Source organism: Hypanus sabinus, chromosome 5, assembly GCF_030144855.1.
Source record: "Hypanus sabinus isolate sHypSab1 chromosome 5, sHypSab1.hap1, whole genome shotgun sequence".
Taxonomy (NCBI): domain Eukaryota; kingdom Metazoa; phylum Chordata; class Chondrichthyes; order Myliobatiformes; family Dasyatidae; genus Hypanus; species Hypanus sabinus.
The window spans coordinates 162,949,896-162,963,440 of NC_082710.1; the positions used below are offsets into that span (position 1 = coordinate 162,949,896).

The 13,545-nt window shown below is 46.1% G+C and overlaps 1 protein-coding gene across 2 annotated transcripts in view; it reads right to left on the minus strand.

The window, feature by feature from the left end:
* Positions 1–1,129: 1,129 nt before the first annotated feature.
* Positions 1,130–13,545, minus strand: part of LOC132394524 (carcinoembryonic antigen-related cell adhesion molecule 1-like) — a 31,069-nt gene continuing 18,653 nt past the window's right edge. Inside the window, exon 4 of one of the 2 annotated variants that reach the window (XM_059970796.1) lies at positions 1,130–3,484. In XM_059970796.1, coding sequence (XP_059826779.1) covers positions 3,477–3,484 — 8 coding nt within the window. In that variant the 3' untranslated portion in view covers positions 1,130–3,476. Of the gene's footprint in view, positions 3,485–4,938; positions 12,887–13,545 lie in introns of those variants that run through there. The other variant, XM_059970794.1, reaches the window with a different exon arrangement.

A 13,545-nucleotide genomic window follows, 5' to 3' on the forward strand; every position in this document is an offset into this window, starting at 1 on the left:
AGATATGAAAACGGGCTGCAAAGTCTCACGTTCCATATAAACGTGGTACACTGACTCCTCCCACTCACAAAATGGACAAGTGGATGGGGAAGAGATTTCCACTGGACCTTCCCCCACCCCCAGACAGTAAAACAGACTGCCAAGGTGAATCGAGTTGGCAGACGAGGGCAAGGAAGTGAGAGGTGTGCAGGAGCAGCCTGCAGAGCCTTCTCGGCTCACAGTAAGTCACGGTGGGCATTGCCACCAGACGGCTCATGTTATGAGGGACCCTCTCCTGAGAGGCATCTCGGGGCTGGGGTCCGATGAGCAATTCCAGCTGACCAGGTGGCAGCACAGCTGGGTCCCCTCGACGCTCTCAAGCCTCCTTGACATCCACCATGATGGGATGGGAACCAATCCCCTTTAAGATTTAGGTGCAAGGGAAATTGCCTGATTGGGAATAAAATTTGTCACTCATGTGAAAGTCCACACTGTACCACACGGTTACAACCGGTAAGCAGAACATTATTGGAGTCTGAAACAGGGTCAGCTGGCCACTTGCACCTGCTATTTTAGTGATAATATAGTTACCGATGTTTAGTGGAGAACATGAGGCAGAGTGCGTCGTGCAAGGGAAGCACAGTTCCTGTTGAGAGGCACAGCCAGAAACTCCTGGCAGCAGCAGGTTGAGGCACGTGGCAGAGATCAGCAGCCGCCCAGACTGATCCCAAGGACAAAAATCTTTAAAAGACATTTTAAAAATAAAAAGATTTAACTTGATTTATCACATACTTGCAACCCTCTCACCGGGCTTGTACACAACTCGGCTAACTCTGCTAATAACCACGTAACTGAGTAGAGAGAAGGCCACCTATCATAAGTATGTACTGAATGTCTAGGGTCGGTATTGAAACCCACTGGGCTTCCTTGACTACGCAAGTCTCGGGAATATGCACTCCAGTCCCACTAAACCCGAGAGCTTGAGACGGCTCTGCCACCCCAAACCCCGGTCTGTGTGGATGCTGTGTAATTTGTAACCCAGTTACTATCAGTGTTAAGTAACAGACATCACATTGCAAATGATTAAAGGAATTATATTTATGAATCTTAACTAAAGGGTTAATAAAGAAACAAAAGTAAAAGGGCCCATTATAATTAAACAGTCAAATGTGCACAAGTTGGAGCTCAAATCTTCCAAAAGTCATATTCACCAACCCTCAGTAGACCCTGGCACTTTGCCCCATCGAATCACAGTCCCCCAAGCCAAATCCTACAACTGCTTCTCTCCAGCATCTTCCCTCTTCATCTCCCACTGAACAAAAGACCCAGCTCACATTCCAAAGCACCCGTTATCTCTAGACATACCCAAACACTTCTTCTACAGCAAGGCCATTATGTTACCAATGAAACCTTTCCCAGATTGTTTGTCTGATTTGGGGTTCAACCAAACAGGCAAATCAGGACATTCCAATCAAGGAACAATGATTGTATGAATGCTGTGCAAATACTTCCCTCTACACGATTATTGGTTGCCAAGAAATGACAGATCAGACACCAGAATAATACTATAAAGAGTATATTTATCATTTTTTAAACTTCATCAGTTAACAGGAAAAGAAAATTAAAAGGGGCCATGACAGTGAAACCAGTCCAACATGCACATAAACGTTGGAGCTCATTTCTGGAGTAGATGGGTGAATCACTTTACTCACTTGCTGAATGCATGTTCTGTGTGAAAGACACTAGTTACAGTTCCAACTTCTCTAAAATATGGTCTCAATGGACTGGCTAATTCAGGAGTTCTGACACTTCCTCTTTTAACTGTTTGTCTGCAGAAAAGCAGTTCTTAGAACTGAGATAACGAACACAAGGTACACTGCAGATGCTGTGGTCAAATCAAGATGTACAAAAAAGCTGGATGAACTCAGCAGATCGAGCAGCATCCGTTGAAAGGAGCAGTCAACATTTCGGGCCGAGACCCTTCATCGGGACTAAAGAAGGAGGGGCAGGGGCCCTATAAAGAAGGTGGGGGGAGGGTGGAATGTGCCAGGTGAAAAACCAATCAGAGGAAAGATCAACGGGTGGGGGAGGGGAATAGGCAGGAGAGGTGAAGATGGAATCTAAGGGGAAAGCACTATGGGTTGTAGAAGAAGGCAGAATCATGAGAGAGGTGATAGGCAGCTAGAAGAGGACACAGAGTGAAAGTGGGATGGGGGAAGGGAATTACCTGAAGTTGGAGAATTCGATGTTCATACCAAGGGGCTGGAGACAACCGAAGTTTGGCCTCATCATGGCAGTAGAGGAGCCCATGTATGGACATATCTAATTATCCATATCCATATTAGTTGTAATATCCATATTACAACTGGGATCTCTCCTTCAAATGGCACTCGGTAGGCCCTTGTGTCCTGCTCCACAGCTCCTGCCAAAAGACCTCAAACCAGACTATTGTCCTTCAGAAACCTGATGCCACCCAGTCCTCTCGAATGTTCCATGTCATCCCACTGGACAAAACGTTACAACACATGCCAAAGCAACCCTGAATGGCTGACACAACATGACTCCTTTAGCTGAAGCCAAAACATTCTCATGAGCAGGATACTCTGCCTTTGCAGAAAAGCACTAAAATAAAATGCCTCTCAGCATAGCAGTAGATATCTTAACCAGGGCATTACATACATCAATACATTTTACTCTGTTTCAATGTTTTGCCTGTGATGGGGATGTGCTGGAGTCAACAAAACAAGCCTACAACGTACTCACCCTAACCCATACATCATTGGAACGTGAGGAAAGCTGAGCAGTCACAGCAACAGGGAGAGTGTACCCTGTGTGCATGGCCGTATCAGGCTGTGTTGAACAAATACGTGGGCACAGAGTACCAATTATGTGCTGAAGTTCCATCTCGCTCTGGTGTTGCAAAGGCCTCATTGCCACACAATGCCCCTGTCAGTCAGACAGTGCAGCACTGCCTGTCCTTCATAGAAAAGTTCTTCCATACAAACACCTTTGACCATATAGCCATCAGACAGTGGTCAGCACAGAACTGCAAGAGGACTTGATTGACACAGTGGGATGGTTCCCAGAGCAGAATGTCCAGACCATCTGGCAGAATGCTTCATCACCAAATGCCACCACCAGGCACCAAAGTATTTCCTGGTCAGAGGTGTGGGGTGCCCTCCCAGTCAGATCCTTCCAGCATACCCAGAACATCACTCCTACAGCATGTTGCCTGCAGGATGACTATAAAGGGGACATGGCAGTTGCTCACCCTTTGCTGGCTGTAGGTTTGTGAAGAGGGTCTGCAGAGAGAGGTGTCACAGCTCATACTGAGCAACTGCTTGACAGGGGACTCTGCCATTTCCACTCCGTCCCCACCCACCATCACCGCTCCACATAGCTGCAGTAACACTTGAGGAATGAATCCTGGCCTTTCCGTTCTCAGAGAGCCAGCAGACCCAACACATGGTTGAGCAGATGCCAATTCTTGCGGTCCTTCATTGTCCTGAAAAACAAAATGCACTTGACTTAAACAGAGTCAGGCAGAGATGGCAAACAGGACACAGGAAAATGATGCCTAGGGAGAAGAACCAAGAGTCACACTTAGTAGATAAGGAACAAACTGGGAAAGATAGTAATCATTCAGAACCTGTGTACCGATGTATCCGGGCGCGGGGGAGTAATCATTCCGAACCTGTGTACCGATGTATCCGGACGCGGGGCAGTAATCATTCAGAACCTGTGTACCGATGTATCTGGGCGCGGGGGAGTAATCATTCAGAACCTGTGTACCGATGTATCCGGGTGCGGGGGAGTAATCATTCAGAACCTGTGTACCGATGTATCCGGGCGCGGGGGAGTGATCATTCCGAACCTGTGTACCGATGTATCCGGGCGCGGGGGAGTAATCATTCAGAACCTGTGTACCGATGTATCCGGGCGCGGGGGAGTGATCATTCCGAACCTGTGTACCGATGTATCCGGCGCCGGGGGAGTAATCATTCCGAACCTGTGTACCGATGTATCCGGGCGCGGGGGAGTAATCATTCCGAACTTGTGTACTGATCTATCCGGGCGCGGGGGAGTAATCATTCCGAACTTGTGTACCGAGGTATCCGGGCGCGGGGGAGTAATCATTCCGAACCTGTGTACCGATGTATCCGGCGCCGGGGGAGTAATCATTCCGAACCTGTGTACCGATGTATCCGGGCGCGGGGGAGTGACCATTCAGAACCTGTGTACCGATGTATCCGGGCGCGGGGGAGTAATCATTCCGAACCTGTGTACCGATGTATCCGGGTGCGGGGGAGTAATCATTCAGAACCTGTGTACCGATGTATCCGGGCGCGGGGGAGTGATCATTCCGAACCTGTGTACCGATGTATCCGGGCGCGGGGGAGTAATCATTCAGAACCTGTGTACCGATGTATCCGGGCGCAGGGGAGTAATCATTCTGAACCTGTGTACCGATGTATCCGGGCGCGGGGGAGTGATCATTCCGAACCTGTGTACCGATGTATCCGGGCGCGGGGGAGTGATCATTCCGAACCTGTGTACTGATGTATCCGGGCGCGGGGGAGTAATCATTCTGAACCTGTGTACCGATGTATCCGGGCGCGGGGGAGTGATCATTCCGAACCTGTGTACTGATGTATCCGGGCGCGGGGGAGTAATCATTCCGAACCTGTGTACCGATGTATCCGGGCGCGGGGGAGTAATCATTCCGAACCTGTGTACCGATGTATCCGGGCGCAGGGGAGTAATCATTCCGAACCTGTGTACCGATGTATCCGGGCGCGGGGGAGTAATCATTCCGAACCTGTGTACTGATGTATCCGGGCGCGGGGGAGTAATCATTCCGAACCTGTGTACCGATGTATCCGGGCGCGGGGGAGTAATCATTCCGAACCCGTGTACTGATGTATCCGGGCGCGGGGGAGTAATCATTCAGAACCTGTGTACCGATGTATCCGGGCGCGGGGGAGTACTCATTCAGAACCTGTGTACTGATGTATCCGGGCGCGGGGGAGTAATCATTCAGAACCTGTGTACCGATGTATCCGGGCGCGGGGGAGTAATCATTCAGAACCTGTGTACCGATGTATCCGGGCGCGGGGGAGTAATCATTCCAAACTTGTGTACTGATGCATTCAGGCACAGATGCAGTGAAACAGGAAGAGATATCATACACTTTTAAAATCAATATATTATAGAATTACCCCAGGACAGAATTCCTTCTGAGCTGTCTGCATGAACATGACAAAAAGAAAGCATCACAAAGAGGAACTGGAACCTGAAGACGTCAGCAAGAGCCCGTGACTCAAGAAAGCACCATAGGAACCCGAAATACTACAAACGACATGTTAGGAACAGCTTCATCCTGGATTCCAGGAAGGGGAATTTCTCGAGTGCTTACCAGATGGCTTTTTCGAGCAACACATGGCTGACCCACTAGAGGATCAGCTATTCTGAATTGAGTGTTGTGCAATGAACCAGAATTAATTAGAGAGCCTAAGGTAAAAGAACGCTCAAATTCACCCTGAAATCTGAGAAGCAGAAGCTAAAATCAGATGTATCAGTATTAGCACGGAGTAAAGCGAATTACAGAGGCATGAGAGAGATAGCCAAAATTGATTAGAAAAGAACACTGGTAGGGATAATGGCAGAGCAGCAATAGCTGGAATTTCTGGAAGCAATTCAGAAGGCACAAGATATATACGTCCCAAAGAGGGAGAAGTATTCAAAAGGAATGATGACACAACCATGAGAACACAACAAGAGAAGTCAGAGCAACATAAAAGCTAAAGGGATGGCATATAATAGAGCCAATATTAGTGGGAATTGGAAGCTTTTAAAATCCAACAGAAGGCAACGAGAATGTCATTAAGGCAAAGATGGAATATCATAGTAAGCTGGCCAATAATATTAAAGAGGATAGCTATGGATAGCTTCCGCATAGCTATGGAAAGGAATAAAATCAGACAAAATGGTAAAGTGCTTAACTGGGGAAGGGCTAACTTTGAAGGGATGAGGCAGGAGCTAGCAAGAGTAAATTGGAAACAGATGTTCAAAGGGGAAAGCACAGAAGTAATGTGGGAGAAGTTTAGGGACCACTTGAGCTGGGTTCAGGATAGGTTTGTCCCACTGAGGCAAGGAAAAAATGGTAGGAAAAGGGAACAGTGGCTGACACGTCAAGAGGAAAAAGGAAGCTTATGTTAGATATAAGAAGCAGGAAGTAGGAGGGGCTCGTGAGAAATATAGGGTAGCCAGGAAGGAGCTAAAGAAAGGACTTAGGAGAGCTTGAAGGGGGCATGAGAAGGCCTTGGCATGTAGGATTAAGGAGAACCCCAAGGCGTTCTATGCGTATGTGAAGAACAGGAGGATGATGAGAACGAAGGTGGAACCGCTAAAGGATAAAGAGGGCAACATGTGCCTGGAGGCGGAGGAGGTTGGGGAGGTCCTAAATGAATACTTTGCTTCAGTATTCACAAGTGAAAAGGATCTTGATCAGGGTGAGGTTGAAATAGAGCAGGCCTGTGTGCTGGATAATGTGGAGATTAAGGAAGAAGACGTGCTGGATCTTCTTAAAAACATCAAGATTGATAAATCCCCAGGGCCGAATATGATACACCCCAGGTTGTTGTGGGAATTGAGAAAAGAGATTGCTGGAGCATTAGCTATGATCTTTGAATCCACTGGCTGCAGGGGAAGTGCTGGAGGAGTGGCGAATGGCAAATGTAGTTCCCTTGTTTAAAAAAGGTAATAGGGAGAAACCTGGGAACTATAGACCGGTGAGTCTTACGTTGGTGGTATGCAAACTACTGGAAAGGATTCTTAAGGAAAGGATCTCCGAGCATTTGGAGAAGTACAGTCTACTCATGAATAGTCAACTTGGCTTTGTGAAGGGAAGATCGTGTCTCACAAGCCTGATTGAGTTTTTTGAAAAGGTAACAAAAGAAATTGATGAGGGTAGGGCAGTGGATGTGGTCTACATGGACTTTAGCAAGGCATTTGACAAGGTCCCTCATGAGAAACTCATCCGGAAAGTCATGAGTTATGGGATAAGTGGAACCTTGGCTGTTTGGATAAAAAATTGGCTTAATAGAAGAAAGCAGAGGGTAGTTGTGGAAGGAAAGTATTTTGCCTGGAGGTCAGTGACTAGTGGAGTGTCGCAGGGATCCGTCCTGGGACCCCTGCTATTTGTGATTTTTATAAATGACCTGAATGCAGAGGCGGAAGGATAGGTAAGTAAGTTTACGGATGACACGAAGTTTGGAGGAGTTGTGGATGGAGCTGCAGGTTGTCGAAGATTACAAGAGGATATAGACAGGCTGCAGAGTTGGGCAGAAAAATGGCAAATGGAGTTCAATCCGGACAAGTGTGAGGTGATGTGTTTTGGAAGGACAAACCAGAAGACTGAATACAGGATTAATGGTCAGTTACTTAACAGTATGGATGAACAAAGGGACCTTGGGGTTCAAATCCATACATCCCTCAAGGTCGCTGGGCAGGTTGGTAGGGTAGTTAAGAAGGCCTATGGGTTGCTCGGCTTCATTAACAGGGGGACTGAGTTCGAGATTAGAGAGGTCATGTTGCAACTCTACAAATCTCTGGTTAGACCGCACTTAGAGTAATGTGTTCAATTCTGGTCACCTCATTATAGGAAGGATATGGAAGCTATGGAGAGGGTGCAGAGCAGATTTACCAGGACGTTGCCTGGATTGGAGAACAAGTCATATGAAGCAAGGTTAGCAGAGCTGGGACTTATCTCTTTGAAGCATAGAAGAATGAGAGGGGACTTGATAGAGGTCTACAAGATTATGAGAGTTATAGGTAGGGTGGATAGTCAGTACCTGTTACCCAGGGCAACAACAGCGAACACCAGAGGGCATATGTACAAAATTAAGGGAGAGAAGTTTAGGGGAGACATCAGGGGCAAGTTTTTTTTACACAGAGGGTTGTGAGTGCCTGGATTGACTTGCCAGGGATGGTGGTAGAGGGTAAAACATTAGGGGTATTTAAGAGCCTCTTGGACAGGCACATGTATGAAAGAAAAATAGAGGGTTATGGGGTAGTGTGGGTTTAGTACTTTTTTTTAAGCATTATATGGGTTGGCACAACATGGAGGGCTGAAGGGCCTGGCCTGTCCTGTGCTGTAATGTTCTATGGTTCTAGGACACCCAAAGTTTCTTCAGACGCATGACGTGTAAAAGGGAGGCAAGAGTGGATCTCAGACAGCAGGAAAACGATGCTGGAGAGAGAAAGTAATGAGGGAGAACAAAATGGTGGATGAACTTCGCGGTGGAAGACGCTAGCAGTATGATGGAAGTTCCAGCTGTCGGGGGTCATGAAATGTGTGGTTACCATTATGAGAGAGAATATTCTAGGGCAGAGGTCGGCAACCTGCGGCTCCGGAGCCACATGTGGCTCTTTCATCTCTGTGATGCGGCTCCCCGTGGTTTGTTAGCTTTTGAAATGTAATTCGAAATTTGAAAATTATGGTGATCTTGTACAATCTGAAAACTTTGTGGAGACACCATTTCCTGGCACATCCGAACCGGCTCACAATTAGCCACCGTTCCGGCTAAGGGAGATAGCCTACGGGGGTTTGTGAGTACGTGTCTTTTGGAGCATCCGCGCCCACGGGGACGGGTTGAGGGAGGCTTTAAAGCAAGGCTGTTTAGTTCAAATAAAGTTACCTTTAACTGCAGTCTTTATTTTAGCACTGCGTGTAGCACACCGCTACAACGTGTTTTTTTATCGCTATTAATATACATCACAACTGCCAATGCCTGACACCCGCCAGTGCGCGCTTTCTTTTAATTCTTCGATCCAAGGTAGGCTAACTATGGAGTAACCTTCAACCCAACGTCTTTTTTTTGGAGTTCAAAATGTTTTTGTTGCATGCAGAAATGTAATTTCGTTTTCTCTGCAGGAGTTCATCAATTTCATAAATGCAACACATTATAGTTTGTTTATACATAGCATAAAGGCAAAAAAAAACCCGTTGTATGCAGTGTTATTTCATTTTGTGGCTCCCAGTGTTTTCTTTTCTGTGGGAAATGGGTCCATTTTGGCTCATTCAGTGGTAAACGTTGCTGACCCCTGTTCTAGGGGAACTGAAAGGTCTAAAGGTAGACAAATCACCTGGACTAGATGGCGTACACCAGAGTTCTGAAAGAGCTGAGGAGATAGAGGAGGCATTTAGTAATGTTCTTCCAAAAATCAGTAGATTCAGGAATGGTTCTGGAAGACTGGAAATTGAAAGTGTTACCCCACTGTTCAAGAAGGGAGAGAGACAGAAGAAAGGAAACCATAGACCAGCAAGTCTGACGGCAGTGGTTGGGAAGACGTTGGAGTTGATTATTAAGGATGAGGTCTCAGGATACTTGGAGGCACATGATAAAATCAGCCATAGTCAGCATGGTTTCCTCAAGGAAAAATCTTGTCTAACTACTATCAGAATTCATTGAAGAAATAACAAGCCGGATAGTCAAAGGAGAATTGGTTGCTGCTGGGCACTTGGATTTTCAGAAGGCCTTTGACAAGGTGCCACACATGAGGCTGCTTAACAAGCTATGGAGCCCATGGTATTACTGGAAAGATTTTAGCATGGATAAAGCAGTGGCTGACTGACAGGAGGCAAAGATGGGGAATAAAAGGAGCATTTTCTGGTTGTCTGCCAGTGATTAATGGTGTTGCACGGTGGTCTGTGTTGGGACGGATACTTTTTACTTCATATGTCAGTGATTGGGATGATGGAATTGATGGCTTTGTTGCAAAGTTTGCAGATAATGTGAAGATAGGTGGAGAGATAGGTAATTTTGAGGAAGTAGAAGCTACAGAAAATATTTTGACGTATAAGGAGAATGGGCAAATAAATGACAGGTGGAATACAGTGTCAGGAAGTGTAAGGTCATGTAATTTGTTAGATGAAATGAAAAGTTTGACTATTTTCTAAATGATTAAATACAAAAAACTGAGGTGCAAAGGGACTTGGGAGTCCTTGTGGAGGTTAATTTACAGGCTGATTGTGGTGAGGAAGGCAAATGCAATGTTAGCATTCATTTCAAGAGGACTAGAAGATAAAAGCGGGCATGAAACGTTGAGACTTCATAAAGCACTGGTGAGACCTCAATTGGAGTATTGGGACCATTTTGGACCCCTTATCTTAGAAAGAACATGCTGAAACTGGAGAGGGTTCAAAGAATGTTCACAAAAATGATTCTAGAATTGAATGGCTTGTCATATGAGGGCCTGTATTCACTGGAATTCAGGAAAGTGAGGGGAAAGACCTAGATGTAGTGGATGTAGAGATGCTGTTTCCTATGGTGGGAGAGTCTAAGACCAGAGGACATAGCCTCACAAAAGAAGAGAGTCCTTTTAGAACAGTGATGAGGAGGAATTTCTGTAGTCAGAGAGTGGTGACTCTGGAATTCTTCGCCAAAGGCAGCTGTAGAGACCAAGCCTTTATGTATATTAAAGGCAGAGGTTGATAGATTTTTGATTGTTCAGAGCATGGAGGGATATGGGGAGAAGGCAGAAGATTGGGGCTGAGGGGAAAATTGGATCTGCCATGATGAAATGGCAGAGAAGACTCGACGGGCCAAGTGGCCTAATTCTGTTCCTGTGGTGTTCCCCTCTATCATCAGATCTCCAAGTAGTCCATGAACACTACCTCACCATTTCTGTTGCACTATTTAACAGTAATTTCTTGCACCATATTGCAGCTACAGAACAAATGTCACAACATACAATCAGTAGCCATCAGATCCCCCCTGCACTGAATAAAGCGGCCATTGAGTGCATGCTGTTCTGCTGCTGCAGTCCCTCCACTTCAAGGTACGTTCAGAGATGTTCTTCTGAACACCACTGTTATAATGCATGGTTATTCCAGTTACAGTGGCCTTCCTGTCAGCTTGAACCAGTCTGGCAGAGAAACTGGAATGGGAATTGTAGGGGCGCAATTACCAGAAGTTCATGAGAGGCCACCCTCTGGTTGGAGGCTACCCAGAGGCAATAAGGTTTTTTTTCCCTTCAACCAGAGGGTGGCCTCTTTGCGGCAGTAGAGGATGCCATGGACTGACACATGGGAATGGGAAGTAGCATTGAAATGGGTGGCTATCGGGATACCATTCTTTTTCAGGCAGTGCTTGGCAAATCCCAATCTACTTTGGTTCTCACTGATATACAGGAGACTGCACCAGAGCCTCTGACTTCCCATGTTGACAAGGCTTTTCTGCCACTCACTGGATGTCTGCTCCATGCTGTAAACTCTAGAGGCTGTTGTGTGTGAAAGTTTAGAAATCTGAGATACTCAAACCACCCTATCTGGCACCAACAATCATTCCAGAGTCAAAGTCATTGAGATCACATTCCTTTTCCATTTCGATGTTTGGTCTGAACAACTGAACCTCTTGATCATGCCGGATTGATTTTCTGCACTGAGTTGCTGACAGTCTTTGACTGATTAGATACTTGCATTAAGTGGGTGATCATGTGTAACTAATAAAGAGACACTGAGTGTACGCCAGTGATCATAAACCTGATTCTGGGATTTCATTGAGTCTGTGAATGTGTGAGAAAGTGATCCAGTGCAAGACCTTTAGTTACTATTTACACTTTATTTACAATCTACACTTAATTTAATATTTACACTTAATTTAATATTTACACTTAATTTAATATTTACACTTAATTTAATATTTACACGTTACTTACCCAAAATCAACACCAACACATACCTTCTCACTTAGTGTATCTGCATCTGTTAATTCTATTATTTTTGCATAGAATGTATAAAATAATCATTTAAAATCCCAGATATTCTGACTATTTGTTCCTCACCCCCAGCCTTTGAACAATTACAATCTACTCTGCTGTTTTCTTTTATCCTATTTCAGAGCATCTTTTTCCTCACACTCGAGTTATAACCAAGTTTTGCACGGGAGCTGGTAGGTACCTGGAATGGGTAACCAGGGACAGTAGTGGAAGCAGGCAGTTCGGTGGAGTTGAGGGAGCTTTGAGATAAACACATGGAGAATGGAGGGAAACGGAGAACAGAGGGATACGGATGCTACACAGGGAACATTTAGTACAAACTGGCATCAAAATCCACACAATATTGCAGGCCGAATGGTCCATCTGGCTTTGTACTGTTCCAAGTACTGATGATCTCTCTGGTTAACTGGTTGGGTCAATCCTGGGTGAGACTCTGGGCAACTAAGGTACTAGAAGGTTTCCTATAGTGAGCGAGACTAAGACTAGAGGGCACAATCTCAGAATAGGGGGGCATTCAGTTACAGCAGAGATGAGGAGGGGTTTCCTTAGCCAGAGGGTGAGGAATCTATGGAACTGATTGCCTCAGACGACTGTGGAGGCCAAGTCATTGGGTGTATTTAAAGCAGAGTTTGAGTTTCCTGATTTGTAAAGGTGTCAAAGGTCACAGGAAAAGGCAGGTTTTGGGGTTGAGGGAGGATAATACATCAGCCATGATGGAATGGCAGAGCAGACTCAATGGGCTGAATGGCCCAATACTGCTCCTGTACAGTCAGTCCACAAGGAATGTGGCAGCAGGCACAAGATAAAAAGTTCTGGACTTCCGTATTTGAGAGCTCATGGCATAACCTGATAAAATCCAGGCTAAAGCAGTTCAGAATTGGCAGAATCCAGTCAGGAACAGAGGGTATGTGTTGGAGTTTCCGCTACACTTCTGGTAATCGAAGTATCAGTGAGTGACAGGGTGGGAAGTCTTCACTGTAAACAAATTCCCTGGAAAGTGATGGAATTCTGGGTAATCTTCTTAGTTACTCCTACATTCCAGAGGACATCAGATACCAGACTAGTCCACATCCGATCACTGTGAAGTGTTTGTTCAAGATTACAAGGCTGCTACCAAATCCCTCATCTGAAAGTGTAGAAAGTGAAAGAGCTCAGTAAGCTGACACAGAGTTCGCACATTGACACACATCTGACGGGGACACGTCCAGTGGAACGTTGCACAGCTGCATCACAATTTGCAGTGCAGGACAGTCACAGCAGAGGGTGCAGTTGGTACAACAACTTTCTAAACCCACAGTCCAAGTTTTCAAAGGATTTAGTTTCAACAGTTGCAGCCTGGTGCACTGTCATCAACATCGGAACACCCAGCCCATCATTAGAAGCTGGAGACACCCTGTACTGCTGTACCTCCCTGTCTCAGTGTGATCACAGCACGGAATCAGAAGCAGCACACCTTGATCCACAGGACTGCAGGGGATAGAGCCACCCCTGCCCGACTGCCAGTGGGGGTGTCAACAACTCAAAGATCTATCCTGGGCCCAACATTTACAAAGACACGGTATGGGTACAGATGTACCGTGGAGAGCATTTGACAGGATGCACAGGACTGCAGGAAAAACTTGCAGGCTTGCAGACTCAACCAGCTCCATCATGGGCATGAACCCACCCACCAGTCAAGAGGCGGTGCCTCAGGAAAGTGGCACCCGTCATTAAGGATGCTATGCCCCGGGACGTGTCCTCTTCTCACTTCAGCCAGGTGGTTTTGGATTCTGAAGACACAATCAA